This window comes from Poromitra crassiceps (genome assembly GCF_964638095.1).
Source record: "Poromitra crassiceps genome assembly, chromosome: 10".
Classification (NCBI taxonomy): Eukaryota; Metazoa; Chordata; class Actinopteri; order Beryciformes; family Melamphaidae; genus Poromitra; species Poromitra crassiceps.
Genome location: NC_139631.1, coordinates 25,331,684 through 25,349,270, shown reverse-complemented (window position 1 = coordinate 25,349,270; position 17,587 = coordinate 25,331,684). Strand labels below are relative to the sequence as shown.

At 42.9% G+C, this 17,587-nt stretch overlaps 2 protein-coding genes across 2 annotated transcripts; one reads left to right on the top strand and one right to left on the bottom strand.

Annotated features, from left to right (window-relative positions):
• Nucleotides 1-664: 664 nt before the first annotated feature.
• arsk (arylsulfatase family, member K) lies at nt 665-4,826 on the bottom strand. The gene is made up of 8 exons (XM_083644339.1): nt 4,702-4,826; nt 4,354-4,483; nt 3,777-3,936; nt 3,205-3,487; nt 2,841-3,012; nt 2,341-2,565; nt 1,866-2,081; nt 665-1,502 (listed from the first exon to the last, which is right to left on the bottom strand). Exons 1-8 carry the CDS (start codon nt 4,804-4,806, stop codon nt 1,228-1,230), a joined length of 1,566 nt encoding a protein of 521 aa, XP_083500465.1. The 5' UTR covers nt 4,807-4,826; the 3' UTR covers nt 665-1,227.
• A 2,469-nt stretch (nt 4,827-7,295) lies between these two features.
• On the top strand, nt 7,296-16,476 carry arrdc3a (arrestin domain containing 3a). The gene is made up of 8 exons (XM_083644334.1): nt 7,296-7,773; nt 9,824-9,905; nt 10,143-10,290; nt 10,688-10,790; nt 11,008-11,264; nt 12,737-12,893; nt 13,011-13,153; nt 13,377-16,476. Exons 1-8 carry the CDS (start codon nt 7,494-7,496, stop codon nt 13,443-13,445), a joined length of 1,239 nt encoding a protein of 412 aa, XP_083500460.1. The 5' UTR covers nt 7,296-7,493; the 3' UTR covers nt 13,446-16,476.
• The last annotated feature ends 1,111 nt before the right edge of the window (nt 16,477-17,587 follow it).

Genomic DNA, 17,587 nt, shown 5'->3' with positions numbered 1-17,587 from the left:
AAGTGCCATCACTGATGACATCACAATTGCTAAAGTGACATCACTGATGAAGGGGACCTCTTTTTCACAGCCTAATGTTGGCAGGTGTGTGCGTGTGTGTGTGTGTGTCCGTGTGTGTCCGTTTTGAACCAGCTAGTATAGCCTTATATTGGCATTTAGCCTTTCTGCTGCTATTGCATGATTACATCAGCTAATTTTATTTTAGGGGGGGGGGGGGTTTGTATATGCAGTGGAAGTGGTCCCTGGGAAATTTGGTTTGGTATGTAGTGGTACTTGGACGGAAAAGTTTGGGAACCCCTGTCCTAGGGGAATGCATGATTGATTGACTGCAAAGACGTTGTGAGAAGACGTGTATAAACAAACATAGGATCCATATTAGTATATTGATTACAACTGTCACAAAATGATCAAATTATCGTACTTTCTGGGAATTTTGGCATTATCGATCGTACATCGTACAGAAGGCGGAATTATCGTACAAATACGATAATTATCGTACACCTGGCAACGCTGATTTGAGCACTCAATGATGCATTTGAGGTCCCATGCTTCTTTTTTTAACATTATTATTGGGGGAGAGCAGAAGAGCAGTACAAAAAGACAGAAACAATGTCCAGAATTTTCTTTATAAACCCCATATCCCTTCATTAATACAACAGCTACATTTGAGGCATAGAAAATAAACATTCTCAACAACACCAGCAACGCCAACAATGACAATAACAATATAAAAAGGAAAAAAGTAATCACTAAACAAAATACTTCCAATGACAGACATGCATGTTCAAAATAATACAATAAAATGAAGGGGTCCTGCCCATGATCATACCTTGTCTTCACAAGTTAACCTTGTTGCATCATTATCTTTGAGAACAAAACCGACAGCATCGTAAAATATCACTTACGGCTTAGGGTTCCCTTAGCTGTACAGCAGGGAGATGCTTAGGTCCAGTCTAATTCCAGTCTCTCACACTCACTCAGTCAGTGAGTGAGTACTCTCTCTCTCTCTCTCTCACACACACTCACACACACACACACACACACACACACACACACACACACACACACACACACACACACACACACACACACACACACACACACACACACACACAACATACTCATTGAGAGTACAGATGTGAGATAAAAGTCCAAGTGTGAGTCATGGACGTTTAAAAGCAAGCTGATCAAATTACATTGTCCAACATTATAACAGCAGTATAAATATCACAATGATCCGTTGAGCCACTCATCGACAGCTCTCTCATTGGCTGATACATCTTTCTGCCAGTCCACATGCCACCTAAGGTTAGCAATGACCTGGCTGTAATTGCTCCCCAGACCCTGGCGCCAGGCACTAAATTGCTGTTTGTTGTAGAGATGGACGGTCTTCGAGACGTGTGGATAGTCTACAATGCTACGCAGTAGCTTGTCCAGATGCGCCCAGACATCTGGGAGTTTGCGCACCACATTGTGAAGTTCTTCCTTGTCCAGTGTTAAGTCTGCAAATGAGAGAGAAAGTAGAGAAAGGTCAAGGTTTTATTAATGCATTTCACACTACATTGTGTTTGGGGCTTCTCTGTTCATGCATTTAATAAAAAAATTAGATGTCCACCATTTGAAGAAACTAAGTAAGCTTGATAAAAGTGACTCCTCTTAGAGAATGATAGCCTAACAGCGAACAATTTAGTAGATTGTGGAAGTTTAAGTTTTAACGCCAAAATGGCAACTTTTACAGATTGGAACTGCTATATTTGAGAGTTTAAGAAAGATGAATAGTTTTTTTTTTATGTGTATAGTTGGTTCTTATCACATTCTAGTTTGAGCCTTTCTAGTTTATAAGTGTCTAAAGTCACTGAACTCACCAAAAAGCTGTGGAGGGATACTCAAGCCATCCGCATAGGCGATGTACTTCCACCGGGCCGTTCTCAGCATGTATGTCGAGGCATTGGCGTTACAGCCGTGATATTCACTCAGAGCCCAGTCTGGATGCAGCTTCCGGGGACAAACACTGGCCTTGGACACAAGGGGAAGGAGCGAGTGGCCGCTGAGATCACCTGCTGCCGAGATGCCTGCCATCTCTGCAAAGTTACATTACATTAGATTACGTCATTTGGCAGACGCTTTTATCCAAAGCGACTTACAATAACACATTTTTGTCAGCAATAGAGCAATCAACTATGCAACACAGTCTATGACAACTACAACATCAGTTACAAGTTAACATCAGAGAGAAAAACATACTTCAATGGAAATGTCCCAACAAACACTTTAATCCCAATTTAAATCATATTTCCCCCCTGTTTTATCCACAAGTGCCTTGTTTTTGTCCTTCCTTACCCAGTACAGTGGGATAGAGATCAACCAGGGACACAGGCTGGTTGACCTGCAGGCCAGACATCAGCCCAGGGCCCATGATGAGCAGGGGGACATGAGAACTGCCCTCAAACATGGACATCTTGTAGAACTGTCTGTGCTCCATGGCCAGGTCTCCATGGTCAGCCGTGAAGATCACAACAGTGTTGTTGAGCAGACCGGTCTCTCTCAGAGCTGAGATGACCTGGCCTAGAAAGAAAACAAAAGAGAGACGGAGAGAGAGAAATGCAGTGATGAAGAGGAATTTGGGTGGGGAGAGATAGGGTGGAGAAGCTCCTATATGGATTTTGATGTAGCTTTTTACATTTGACATTTTGTATGTGCACAGAGTTACTGGATTTCTTCAATCATAAATGATCAAATTGACATTATTTAATAGCAGCAGGATAAAGCAGTGATGACAATAATGGAATTCAGTGCTGACCAAAATCCGGTGCCATCTCATGTAGCCATTGTCAACTAACCCAGCATGGCATCTGCTTCAGCACACATGGCATAGTAGAAGGCCCTTATGCTTTTGACCTCATCCTCAGTGAAGTTCCCACTGCAGTTCTTGGTGAAGGTGGAGTAGTAGTCAACAGGGTGCATGGCAGACGTGGGCAGCCATTTAGGAACCGAGATGAGATCTGAATTTACCTGTGTATGTAAAATAAAATAAGTGATTGGGATTTTAAATTGATATGCCCAAAGAAACACAATGTAAGACTTATGGGGATAGAGAGAGAGAGAGAGAGAGAGAGAGAGAGAGAGAGAGAGAGAGAGAGAGAGAGAGAGAGAGAGAGAGAGAGAGAACAAACAAACAAACAAACAAACAAACAAAGAGCATGCCTTCTTGAGCCAGTATGGGGAGGTGCGGAAAGTGGATCCTCCTGCAGTGGGCCCCAGGGAGTCAGTTCTATAGGTATGAGGCAAGTTGAGGCCCAGGTAGAGTGCGAAGGGCTGGTGCAGAGGTGCAGCTACGTGGTGGATCCACTGGGTGGCCTTGTCTGTGGTTTCCCAGTCTTTCTCCATGATCCTTACTTTAGACACGTTCCCAACCAGCTGTGTCACAGGCCGGCCCTCTTGGCGCAGGAGGAACTGAACATCTCGTGTCCAGGCCTCCACTCGATTACTGCAAGTGTTGCAGACACCACCAACATGAATGCCCACTACATACATGCAAACCTTTCAATCAAAATGGGAATTGGAAAGAGCCACATGAGGGCAGGCATCCAAAAGTAGTAGAAGATGTGAATATGACACATTGTTCTGGAAATTAGGTGCACCATAATACAGTTATATTATTGCAAATTAGCAATGAAATGAAGTGCTAAAAAAAGGTAGGGTTTTCTTGTAAGAGACCACTTTTGAGCATGCAGGCTCTTGTCTCTTGTCCAGATCCCTGACATGTCTGCCTTTACCTGACAGAGTGACTCGCTGAGGTGTAGTCCAGCTTGCCCAGCCTGTGGGTATGATACCCATTCTCCTCTAGCAAGTCCATCCATGTTGTGGCATTAGCATCCAGGCACTTGTAGTTGTTCCACGACTGAGTCAGGTGAACAAACTGGCCGCTCCACATTGCTAAGAACAAAGATTTTAAACAGAATAAGTCCATTATTTGTAAAATGGCCACAGAGGAGTGAAGTGCAGGATAGCATACATGTGCGCTGCTGATACTATATATTAAAGCAAGTAATAAAAAAAATAGAACACAAACGTCAGATCATTCTTCAGATCAACACATTTATGGGGGAAACACGAGTCACAACCCTAACCCTAATAATAAAAAATACAAACAAATGCTAATTTAGACCCAGGTGAGGGTGGCACCTATACATTTAATTTAGAGGGGAAACCCCTGTCTGTTAGTGGGCAGCTTAGTCTCAGATGTGTTGGCTCCCGAAATTGATAAATGCTCCATGTCTCTGGAGCATTGGAAGATTGTGGAAAAGTGAGACTGGCTTGAGAGACTATGGGCAGCGTGGTACAGTCTCTTACCTGCTCTTGAGGGGCAGCAGATGGGTGAGTTGGTGTAGGCGTTGAGGAAGGTGGCACCTAGTTCTCGGAGGTAGTTTATGTATGGTAGCTGCACAACTCTACTGCCAGGGTCAAAGGTCAATCGCCCATCCTCCACAAAAGAGAAAAGTGATATTAAAAGCTAAACTTTAAGCCATTGGCTAGTCAAGCAAAGACAAAATGTCAACAATAAGTATTTGATATCGACATATATACTGCTCCTGCCGCCTAGTACAGTAAATAGTATTTTATAGTAGCAACTTCTTATTTATAGGATTAAAGCTATGTTGTAACTTCTGTTCAAACTTCTGTAAGTGGTAGCCTACTTACAAATGCATCAGACATCACCATGACAATGTTGGGTCTGGTACGATTTTGGCAAATGCTTTCACCAAAGATTTGAAACAGTAGAATCAAAGCAAACATTAAATACATGACAACGATTCACAATAAATATGGTGATTTGTTGTTGTTCTTCTCTCGGGTTGTTGTTGTTGTAAAAGAAGCTAGAGATTTGTTGTTGACATTCACCAGCCTGTTACTTCTCTGTTACTTGGAGTGAGACGGATCTGATATAAACTTCCGGGTTCCACTTTCAAAATAAGAGTTTGTATATTTCAGTAAGTGACTATTTCCACAGGCAAAAAGTCAAGACTGCAAATTAACATAATCCTACCTCAAAAACAAGAGGATACTTTATTTTCCAGCAAAATAAGAAATTTAACTGGGCTAATTAGTTTATGTTTATGAAAATGATTTAAATTTAAATTTTAAGTTTACTTTCTCTTGATGTAATGACTCAGTGTAGACTGTAGATGGCAGCACTAACCTTGTTTAAAACCATCCTTTATGCATCTGGCCAAAACATGTGAGAAACTAAACTATTTTAGGCCAGTGCTTCTCAAACTTTTTCACATCAAGGACCCCTACTGACATAAATTAGACCATGGGCCACCATTTGATAAGATTTTGTCACAGGGTCCCCCATCCTGGCCCCTGTCTGGCAGGAGCTGGTGTTGCATGGGGTCATTAGGCTGATCGGTGAGGAGGGATCAGCCTATAATTACCCCAAAATCAGGCTCCTGCAAGACAGGGCTGGATGAGTGAGGGCCATCACACTTTTAGATGTTTTATTACCAAATGTGTGAAGATTTGATTAGGCCTTTGTATTCCTTGCGGAACATACCGGTAGGTAGGCCATTGATGAACAGTTGCCACCCTTGTCTGTCTTATGCCATCTTCTCCAGCTGTTGCCACATCAGTCCATTCTTCTCTCTCTGTGCTCTAAGCTCTGTGCTCCTTCTTCAGGTATTTCTGGGTCTCCCTCTCCCCCATTTGCCTTGTGGGTTCCATATCAGTGCTTGCTTGGTTATTTCTGTTTTGCTGCACTTTTGTATGAAACCCATGAACAAATAGTCATACATTATTTTGTTGTGCTAAGTTATGGCTGGATTTTTTTTGCTGGGGACGACCCCCCCACACACACACACACACACTACCACAGGGCTAGCCTTGACATACAGTATGAGTTTACCCAACAAAGAATCATGGAGTATATCATCAATATCATAATCTAATAAACTAAGCTCAGCGGCTAAAATAAACAGTCTTTCAAACATGCCTAGGAAGTAAAAGTGAATGTGTTCTTCTTTTAACATAATTAGCTAAAGTTATCCAGTGGCGTTGATGTTGGCCTGTTGGAAGATCTTGCAACATAGGCCTAGAAATAAGGCCTTGCTCCACACAAACTCCCAAATCACATTAGCCTATTGCACAACCTTTTCTTATGGGCCAACTGCTGTTTAAAAACATATAAAAGGAGTCACATTTTATTGTATGTATGTATGTATGTATGTATGTATGTATGTATGTATGTATGTATGTATGTATGTATGTATGTATGTATGTATGTATGTATATGTATATGTATATATATACAGTATATATATATATATAATAGCTTATTATCAATAATTGTCAGGTGAATGCTAGTGTGCACTGTTCAACAGGTGATGATTGGTTTTAAACCCTTTGCATCCACGAGGTGGCGTTTTGAGCCACAGAGTTGTTTTGCTGAAAACTGAGTTCAACACAATGAAGCCCCAACCCCCAGTCCCTTGTCTGTGTGGAGCATGTTGGATCATTGTAATCTTGATAGGAAGGCCATGTGTGGCAGGTTTGTATGGGAGGCTTTTCTTTAAGTCTACCCAACGTCTAATCTCTTCACATTTGTGCATAGAGTCCAGAAATTCTGCATGCATGGCCTATCCTGCATCAAGCAACAATGCAGGTCTACATGAATAGTATCTGTAGTGAGCCATTTGTGTTTGAGACCAGAATGCTAAAACCTACAGACCTAAGTCAGTTGAAAAATAATGCTTTACAGAGTAACTAAAGCCCTAAACCACTTTTTTCAGCTGAAAACGGTGGTAGCCTATGGGAATTTAGTAGCCTGGGAACCTGGTGGTGTCAGGCTAAGCATTTTAGTGTTGTTGATGGATTCAGGTCTTATTTTTCTTAAACTGGGTGGGATAATTCCACCCAATGCAAATCAGCTATCTTAAAAAATTATCTTAAATCCAAATTACATTCTAAATGTTTAAAGTGGAGATAAAAACCCATCTCACCCCGTCCATTGAGCCATTTTCTTGCCTGTACAAAGGAACACATACTAGAGATAAAATGGTTAATTGGTCAATGGTTACGATGAACATTTTTTGCAGTGTATCAGCTGTTTGACCAAACTTGTCATCTGGCTCAGTGCCACACTTCCCCCTCCTTGTTCCAGAAGGCGGAAGGAGGGGGCAGTGAAGCCATGCGCATGCTCCGTAGGTTGTTTTTCAGCCAGCCCGTCGCTTAAAGTGAGCTGGCTACAGGAGTTTCCTTGTCTTTGACCGGAGACCAACGCGCAGAGAGGCGGACGATAACAGCATCCATTGCTGTTATTCAGCCTTCACACATCTCAATGAACTGCTCGCACAGAAACCACTGATCGTGCCTACTGCTTTTTGCAGGGCAGAGATACCGATCAGTGTCTGAATACTGCATTTTCTTATGAGATTATTTTTTCACATAATTTTTTATTTTAATTTCTAGCTCTCTGTAACCTACTCCTTTCCACCATGGTGCTAGGAAAGGTAAAGAGCTTCACAGTGAGCTACGACTGTCTCAATGACAGCAATGTCCCCGTCTTCTCGAGCGGGGACTCCGTCTCAGGGAGGGTTGTCATCGAAGTCACGGGAGAAATCCGCGTGAAATCTCTCAAAATCCACGCCAAAGGATTTGCAAAAGTTCGTTGGACTGAATCGAGAAATGCTGGATCCAACACTGCCTACACGCAGAACTACACAGAAGAAGTGGAATATCTAAATCACAAAGACATCTTGATTGGGCACGAGAGAGGTAAGAGACGCTGATAATTATCTCAGTAGAAGTTTTAGAGAAATTGCTTTGGCTGTGAGAAGATGCTCAGTCTTTGTGCTGGCTGATGATCAGGTTGGCTGGAAGATGCTGTGCTGTCAGCCTGTAGCTGTGAAATAAATAACAGACAAAATTAAGAATATTGGACAGCTTTTAATATTAACCTCGTATTTTTGGTGATAGTTGTTTGTGGTTTGTGACAGTGGTCGTTTGAAGCTCCATCCTCGCTTGTTTGTGTCAAGGTGGCTGATTTGAATGAATGACAGCCATAGGGTACACATCTACACTTTCTGTATTTTCACGGAAAAACGCCAATTATAGTCATTTTCGAGACTGGGTGCGCTAAATAAATAGTTTGCGATGATATCTTGGAGGTTTGTGTTAGATTTTCATCGTAGAAGGATGCGCATAGGGTGTATCTTTGTAGCTTTTCTTAAGTTTCCACCCATTGTTCAAAGCGGTTCAATCCTGTTCAGAAAACTGGACCGAAGGAGGGTGGGGCTAAGGCAAAGCACCAGTCCTTTCCCCGCGTTCATTGGCTGAGGTGCTCATGTGTAACCAATGACATCATGATCTTGCAGCGAGTGACAGAAACATCTGCAACTTTTTCTAGGGGAAAAACGCAGAAACACGAGCAGTATACGTTGAATGCATATGATTGGTATTTAGGGACACATACAGTTTCGAAATGTTCTCAATGAAAATGTATAGGACAGGAGAGGTGCAATCCTCCCCCCTCTGTTTCTATTGCATTTATTTCCACTGATTATATATGCACATTGTAGGCCTATGTGCTGTTCTGCAAGGGGGTGGGGGGACAATTTATAACGTAGGGAGCTGCAACTTTGCACTGAGAAAGGTCCCCAGGCTGCAGCAAAGCTGCGTTGGAAAAGGCAACATTCTCCCCCTGGTGCTGTGATAACAGATGACGTTCAGTTTATCCATAATATACCAATGTTACTGTAGAGGTCCATCCATGTCAGTTCTAGTCCGATTCGACGAATAGGCAAATAGTCTGGTCGTAGCAGCTGAGCCAGCTGTCATTCTATCCAACTGTCAGGGGATTTTAACTTTTGAAATACTGTGAAAAGGATAATTATTAATGTGAGATATATTGTAATGCATCTCTGTTAAACCTTTGCTAATGCAGCCTACATGTAGACTAGAGGGGGGGGGAAACATCTTCGATTGCAGAAAGAGCCTTGACAAATTTAATCACATCATTCTTCCCAGTCAAAAATAACTTTCGCCACAGTCCTAAAAATAAAATAAAATAAAAATATTAGCGTAAAGAAAATAATGTAAATGTTCATCCAGCCTTTGTAAGACGATGCATTGAAAGCGGTTGGATGGGATGGAGCTGGCAGTAGTGAGGTGGCGCACAGTGAATGCGTAATGAGAGGAGACCGGCTCCACACCGGTTTAGGCCGGTCTCCTCCTGCTCCAGTCTGCTGCTTGACTGACAGCTCTGCACTTGTTTACCACAGGCGGCTAGGGGGAGGGACTGCTGAGCTGGCAGAAGCAGGCTGTCGACCCAGGCTTTTCAAAATGCTGTTATGATGTTATAAAATAAAATTACATAAATTTTTCATACCCAACATTTCATGGCCAATTTCACGATGCGTAAATGCCCCCTCCCCTCGAAAAAAAGAAAGAAAAAAAGAACAGCCATAGCTTGTGGATTCCCTAGTGTTCTTCCTATTCCAAAATACGTCCCCTGTCTCTATGATGAATTCTTTTTTTATTCCTATCTTGCTACAGCAAAAGGTTGTGTGTGTTTTTGTTCAGTGCAAGACAGTTTTGCATGGGCTTTTGTTTTAGGATCACTCTGATATGGTGTGATCTTATAGGCTACTGGTCTGATGCATGTTTCTCAGTACACTTACTTTCTACAGACAAATAGTAAAATCCATCTATTCTCTCTTGTCCCCCCCGCCCTGTGTTTTTGATCCGACTTTCAGATGCCTTGGTAGAGTATTTTACCCAGGTATGGTATACACGTGCTTGGAATATTGTCCTCCTTGTCTTTCAGACGATGACAACTCAGAGGAAGGACTCACCACTATCCATTCAGGAAGACACGAGTATGCATTCAGCCTGGAGCTTCCACAGACGTGAGTGTCTTAAAAACAACGTTTGAGTGATGAAGCCAGAGAGCAGTGTTATTAGGCCTCTGGATCATTTATTCAGCGGTAGCCTGTCTGAGATAGCATAGGGGCATGGATATATTTGTGATGTCAATATTTGCAAACGGCAATATTAGCGATATGTGCTCCCTCTAGTGACACCGAAGTATGACCTGTTTTTGTTCCCTTTCCCCTTTCTTTCCTTGGACGTGTTCTTTCCTGCAGACCTCTGGCTACCTCTTTTGAAGGGAAGCATGGCAGTGTGCGTTATTGGGTCAAGGCAGAACTCCACAGGCCATGGCTGCTACCCATGAAAACCAAGAAGGAATTCACAGTCTTCGAGCACATTGACATCAACACTCCATTATTGCTGGTGAGCTCCCCCCGCTTTCATAAGTCTTCCTGTTGGCTCAGTCATCCACAGAGTGAGAGTCTGTAGCTCGCGGCTAATATGACTCAAGTCTAGGCAGCACTTTTCTAATTATGGGGCAACTTTGGAAAAAATTAGCCGTTGTAATCTGTGCGGTTAGTTTAATCTGCCATTGGTGAATGACAGTTTAAAGATTAAATGCATAAATGTAATATCGCGTGACAGTTATTTTGTTTTGCACAAGAGGTCAAAATGATGTCTTTATCCTTAGTGTGTTTTCAATGGAAAAAGCAACTAGTTTATCAACCCTGCAGGGCTCTTACTGGTTTCTGACAGCAGAGCTGAAATGGCGAGGGAAACTCTCCGTGAGCTAACATGTCTTTTTTGTTTCCCCCCTCAGTCGCCACAGGCAGGCACGAAAGACAAGACGCTCTGCTGTTGGTTCTGCACCTCAGGTCCTATTTCCTTAAGTGCCAAAATTGAACGGAAGGGATATACCCCAGGTGAGAATGAAGTCTATTTAATGATAAGTCATTGATTTGTAATGGAGCTGATAATAAACCTTATACCACCAGTCATCAGTTAACCAGTCAATGGAGCTATCACACTCTACACATAACGGCATTGATTGCTAATTAAGATCTCTGATTATTAACAGAAACGTTTAAATGGCAGTAGAGTAACTCCAAATAACCTCTTCTGCCCCCTCCACCCCTGTAGGAGAGTCAATCCAGATCTTTGCCGAGATCGAGAACTGCTCTTCCCGCATGGTGGTGCCAAAGGCAGCCATCTACCAGACCCAGACCTTCTATGCCAAAGGGAAGATGAAGGAGGTCAAGCAGCTGGTGGCCAACCTGCGGGGAGAGTCCCTGTCCTCGGGCAAGACGGAGACCTGGAGCGGAAAGATGCTGAAGATCCCACCCGTCTCCCCCTCCATCCTGGACTGCAACATCATCCGAGTGGAATACTCCCTCATGGTGAGTAGAATGGCGTAGCACTTCAGTCTATTTAAAGACGAGCTGAACCCAAAAATGGCTTGTTTAAATTTTAGTTCACATACCTGGGTATTCAGTGCACCTATTTAATAACATATTTCGTTTTTCACATCAAAAGTTAATTTTTCAGGATTTCACTCATAACTGTAATCTACACAGTATGGTGACGTGACGAAGAACTATCAAATTTCTACCCCATTTCAACTAATCATATCATGACATGGCAGCTGTCAATCAATCTTCATTTTGAGGAGAAAATTCTGCAGGCAATATGGCCACCTAGTGCCTGTAACCTGGGCAGAATCTCTAGCCCATAAATGTTAAAAACGTACAATATTGTATTTACCGCGGCTAGTCGACGCTCCAAGCCGGCAGGCAGCACTCTTGCCTCGGCGTGTCCGCACCGGTCCGCACGGAAGCAGCTGGCTGCCCGGTGCTCCCCGGATCCCACTCGCGCTACGCCAGAACACGCTCGATTTGGGGGCGGAACACGCCAGGATTGGCCAACGCCAACTCCAGTTGCCAGAACTGTCAAATCAAATCATCGACATGCTATATGGCCCGCCTCTCAACCCTCTTTCATCTCAGGCAATATCTGTTTTCAGTCTGATACGTCACCGACCCTCGCGCCACTTGGTTTCATGTGGTCTTTGAGTGCCCTCTCTTTCTCTCGTTAATCTTGTATCCTTGACTATGACAGAATCCTAGGCCTACATGTTCCCATTCTCTTTGCCTTTCTCTTTTTGTCTAGAGCTCATTGGCACAGCTAAGCAAAATCGCTATGCACCTTGATGTTTCCACCTTCAGGACTAAAACAGCAGCCAGTTTGCTAGTTCCCTCTTTAAGTTATCCTTTATTTATCCCCATGTGGAAATTCATCCTCTGCATTTGACTCTGGTCCCTACTAGTGTCACCATTACTCGCTGTCATTATCATTACACAATCCATTTTTCCTTCATATCTCTCCTGGTACATGACCCGGGGGACTCAGTACATGACTCAGCCAACCTTGCCTGGGATTGTCCCAGGGGTTAGCTAGCTCCCTACGCTGCTAAGAGCATTAGCCCAGAATATCTGTGGCAACACCTGCCTTGAAGGTGCTAAGGACCTCTTTACGTTGTGAACTGCTAGTTTCAGACTGACAGTCATCAGGCTAGGCCTCTCTCTACCTTGCAGAAACTAGAGATTTCATGTGCCTATATTGCAGAACTGTTGCACATGCCATGGCTAGCAAGGCCATGAGTCCTAGAAGTCTAAAACACTTTGATGACCCACTTGTGGAGAGAGGGTGTTGGTGATGGAAGGTGTTTCATCCCATGCTAAAACCTCAACTCCAGAGCGGTGTATCAAGTCCGCTACAGCATATTGAGTCAACTTGCTGACTATTTTCGGCTGCCACAGAATAACTTGCATACTCTTAACGTCCTGTGGTTTCCTCATGTGTGTGTGCACAGGTGTACGTGGATATCCCCGGGGCCATAAACCTGTCCCTTAACCTGCCCCTGGTCATCGGCACCATCCCCCTCCACCCTTTTGGCTCGCGCACCTCCAGCGTCAGCAGCCAGTGCAGCATGAGCTGGCTGGGCATGGCTCTGCCTGAGAGGCCTGAAGGTAGGTTCACAACAACAAGGCATCAGATCATCTCATGACTGTGATTCAATATGCGATTTCATATCGGAGTTAATCTGGAGAATGCTCACCAAGCGTGCTCATGCTCTCCCTCCTCAGCTCCTCCAAGCTATGCAGAAATCGTGACTGAGGAGCAGAGGCAGAGCAGCCTGGATGCCCCTCCGTCCCGCGAGGAGCTGGACGGACCCCTCTTCGCCTACATCCACGAGTTCCGCTTCCAGCCACCTCCTCTGTACTCTGAGGTACGCACCAAATACATGGAGTCATGTCAAAGCATATCCGTATGAGTATGTAGCACTATCATAGTGCTGTTATTTGCATTCAAACGGGGTTTGGGGTATTTATCAAAATAATTGGCAAAGTTGGAGTCAATTGAAAAGTCTTAATCTTTCTATTGGATATGAAATGAAATCCGTGATGTGTTCCCATAGCTAAAGCCACCTTCTTATCCTCTCTCTCCTCCAGATTGATCCCAACCCAGATCATGCCAGCCGCACAGAGGAGCGCAGGCTGGACGCCTGTCCATCACGCTGAGGGTCATCCCGACATTCCCCCGACGAACCCGGGGAACTTCGAAGAACCCGCTGCAAGGCTCAGCTTTGTTTATTTTTCTCCGGCAACAGCGTTCGCACTACGCTGTCGACGTCGAGAGAAAACAAACAAACCAAGTCACTAACCAACCAACAAACAAAGACTTGGACAAATAACCACGATGCGTTTGGTTGGACAAAATTCCTTCTACTTCCCCCTCGGTGAGAGAAACAGGAAGTCACTAGTTTGGGGTATCACTTCCTTCCTGTGTCAGCCTGCTGGGGATGGGGGGGCAGGGGTGCAGATGAACACATTCAGTCTGTAAGAAAAGCCCCAGCAGTGGAGATGGCCCTGGTGACTGTATTGACCATGACAATGAAGAGTCACCAGGGCTCGGCCTTCCAACCTCTTCTTTATCCCTTGATTCTTCTGTACCCATGGCACATAAGGACATGGCACATAAGGACATGGCTCTTCACGCAAAGGGCAAGACTAATCATGTCCAGACTTGAGCAGAATCAAGTAAAGAAAACAGGATGAAGAGAGAAACATAACGACAACAACAACAACGTTCTTCTAACCACCATATAGTCTGTATGAATGAAAGTGGTCCGCAGCAGCAGTCAACAACGGAGCTAAGAATAGCCTCCTCCTGCCTCATTTGGGATTTTGTTTTGCACATGTTATTCTTTAGTTGAGTTGTGTGGCTCCATTTGATGAGAATTGAAAAAAAAAATCACTAATAGATTGGTTTCAGCCTTGTACTCCGCTGAACTAAGGTTTCAGCCTTGTACTGCGCTGGACTAAGGTTTCAGCCTTGTACAGTGCTGGACTAACAATATGAGACTGCAGGCTTAACTCCTTAGACTCCTTTTATTCGCACAACTTTGAGCAACGCAAAGAACAGGATTTGATTTGGGGGGACAACAGACTGAAAAGGACAAGAACAATGCACTGAATTTGTTTAAGCCGTTTTAAGGTGTTTCTTTTTCTCCTTATGACATTTCCCTCGATGACTTTAAATAACCAGACTGGACTTTTACAACTGCAGCACACTATCTCCACCTGGAAGCTCTATAAGACGTTGCCTCCTCAGCTCGGATCCAAGTGTGGCTTCCCTCCTCTTGCGTTTAGTTCCGCTTTTCTGTGTCCGTTTTTTTTGTATTTAGCTCCAAACATAGAATGCCTTTCAGCCAACTTTTTTTTTATGTTGCTCTGGATTTGGACTAGGAGGGTTGCAGACCTGCATTTGCCACTCAAATTGTAGTTGAAGAGTGAAACGTGTGTGTGTTTATGAGTGACAGGAGGGGTGGTACATTGTTGAGGGCCCCCCCTCACCCCCTCCCCCTCCCCCCAAGTGCCTGCAGCCCCTCTACTCTTAATCTCAGGACAACTCAGACTTACATTACTGCCTAAAAAAAAAGCACTGTCTCAGGTGGTCTTCTCACTTGCCAAACAGTTTTTTGGGGGGGCATGTTTCAGTTTTCTTTTAAATTGCACTGTTTAAAAATAGTTTTTTTTTTAAATGAGTAAACTACCAAAACAAGAGAGAATAGACATACACAGAGAAGCAAGGCAGCTTTCTGAGATGAATCACATTCCCTTCTTGTCCTGCTGCATTTGCCCCAATTCATCCAACCAACCGTTAGATTGACCAGACCAGTGAAGCCAGAATGCTATAGAAATAAAAAAAAGAAAATGGAAAGAAAATGAGTGGAGATGATCTGACTCTGCTTCTGCTATAAAGGAGCAAACCCAGCACACGACTATAGCTGGGGGACGTTGTTAAACCTCTGTTCTGACTGGCCAGAACAAGTAGTGTTAGGTTGACATGAGTAATACATTGGTTTTCAAACTCATTCAACACCATAGACCATCTGGAACAGAGGTTTAGCAAAGTCAAGGGGGGGAAATCGATAAGTAGCACTTTTTTGATAAGAAAATAAGAAAAAGAAATAGCATTCAATGGTGAAGGTCTGGGGGGGAAACATTTGGTAGTAACCATGTTATTACTAAAGATCATTTTTAGTCAAAGCAGCGTTGTGTAGGACACGAATGCATTATTTAATCTTTTTAAGATTAGTGATTTTTTTTTCCGAAGTTTACATTTTAAACGTAGCTGACATAAGTTTGTATGTGTGTTTTTTGTGTGTGCGCACGCTCTTATCGAGATCCAGCTGGCAACTAAATATACGGCTTCTGACAGTAATCGACGAAATGCAGATGATTAAAGTGATCTTATCTTAGTGGCCTTGACACAGAAAAGACCTGATCATGATTCTTCATTTTTCAGCGTCTACATTAATTGCAACCTTATCCTTGTTCTCCTCTCTTTTATTTGTCTGTATGTTTGAGACCTTTCCATGTTTATTCAAAGGGACAAAAAGGGAAGATGAAAAAAAAAAGTCCTTTGTAAGCGCGAGTGTTTGGCGATTCCTGGACAGGCCTCTTTGATCGTGTGTTGTTTTTATTCCTAAGCTAATGAGGGTTGATTTTTTTTCCATGTACTTTTGGGCATTGATATAGTTTGCTTCCTAGTCAAACAACATTGAGTTAGTCCCGTTGGCCTCTCTGATCACTCTCAGGCCTGGGGGATGGCAGCTGTTGATCAGCACCCTTCCCCCACTGAGAACCACTTTATCTAAGGAACCTGCATCAAGCTAAACTAGAATGAATAAGCTTACAAAATTGTTTCAGGTTGGCCAATTCCATAGTCCATTTGCTTGGGCCTCAGAAGTAGTCCAGTGTCAAAGCTAAGCTAAAGTCCTGACTTTGTGTAAATTCAGGAGCTGAAATGTTCAGAAAATGAATGAACCGGGAGGTGGGATCTGAAACGTTTTAGAAACAAAGTGCAATATCACTCGTTTGAATTTTCTTCATTCTCCATTTGTATGTTCTGTTTAGTTAATTTTTCTTTTTTCGTCTTTAGTTTTGTTGATCATGACGATGTATAGATATTCTATGAATATATGTTCTGAATGATTTAACCTTTTGTCTAGTTCTTCCTTTTGATTTGAATAAACTTTTGTTCGAAATTAAAACGGCCTATGACTTCTTTTGTGCATAAGATGAAACACAGGTACACATATACATGCTCATGTATGAATAAATACAAGAACTTGAATGCATACATGTACAAAATAATTATTTTTTGTATTGTAGGAGCCCCATCATATACACTTGTTGCTAAATGGCTAACAACAAACAACAAAACATACCTTTGCAAAAACAAACATGGGTTTAAAATGAAGTTGCAACAGATTAATGATTAACCTATTGTTTAAACCTGAGATAAATCTGTTTTATGTGGGTCATGGCAGCCCTAGTTTACAGTAAAAGCCCACAAGCTTCCACTATATTGGACCCAAACCACCCAAACCATCGTCTAAAAACTAATACAACAGCGCCCCTAGAGGCTCTATGCAAACCTGTACCTAGCTTTGTTGCAGACAGTTGCATGATGCTAATGATGATGATGATGATGATGATGATGATGATGATGATCTAATCCAGCTATTCTCAACCACTGGGCCGTGACCCACTGGTGGGCCTCAGAGCACCGTGTAGTGGGCCATGGAGGCAGTGGTATCGCCAAATGTATTAATACAAATTAAATTAAAAAGTGTGATTACAGCTAGTTATTTATTTTTATATCTAAATGTTATATCTAAATTATATGGATCAAAAACTTCCAATTAAAAATTTAAATTACTTTTTTCTCTCTCTTTCATTTATCTGGGAAGGTGGTCCTCGGAACTGTTTTAACAGTCAGAAGTGGGCCTTAAGTTGCAAAAGGTTGAGAACCCCATATCTAATCAATGCACCAGTTACCGTCAAAGTTTGTCCCACTGTTCGAGAGTGTCAGTTCTCATTTCCACAAAGTGAATTCTTCCTGAACATAAATATTTTTTGTTTTGTCCTAACCTAAAATTCAAACACATGCATCACAGGAAATGCAGGATTCAATTAATTGCTGTCTTTATTGTGCTTACACACTGACCAACGGTTCCAACTCAGTGGCACAACACCAGCCTAGCCATATATTTGCTTAAAGGAGTGAGCATATAGACATATGCTGTCTATTTCTGGAGCTAGATTTAGGAGATAGGATCTGGTGGAATGTGCAGGGGCGAGGGTCATTGCTA

Excerpts from the sequence above, each read along its gene's own strand:
- arsk (XM_083644339.1), bottom strand. The coding sequence starts at position 4,806 with ATGTATTTAATGTTTGCTTTGATTCTACTGTTTCAAATCTTTGGTGAA. Across the intron at positions 3,937-4,353 it reads CTGCTGCCCCTCAAGAGCAG|CAATGTGGAGCGGCCAGTTT; the intron begins GTAAGAGACTGT and ends CTTTGTTCTTAG. Across the intron at positions 1,503-1,865 it reads TATCCCTCCACAGCTTTTTG|ACTTAACACTGGACAAGGAA; the intron begins GTGAGTTCAGTG and ends TCTCATTTGCAG.
- arrdc3a (XM_083644334.1), top strand. The coding sequence starts at position 7,494 with ATGGTGCTAGGAAAGGTAAAGAGCTTCACAGTGAGCTACGACTGTCTC. Across the intron at positions 11,265-12,736 it reads GAGTGGAATACTCCCTCATG|GTGTACGTGGATATCCCCGG; the intron begins GTGAGTAGAATG and ends GTGTGTGCACAG. Across the intron at positions 12,894-13,010 it reads TCTGCCTGAGAGGCCTGAAG|CTCCTCCAAGCTATGCAGAA; the intron begins GTAGGTTCACAA and ends CTCCCTCCTCAG.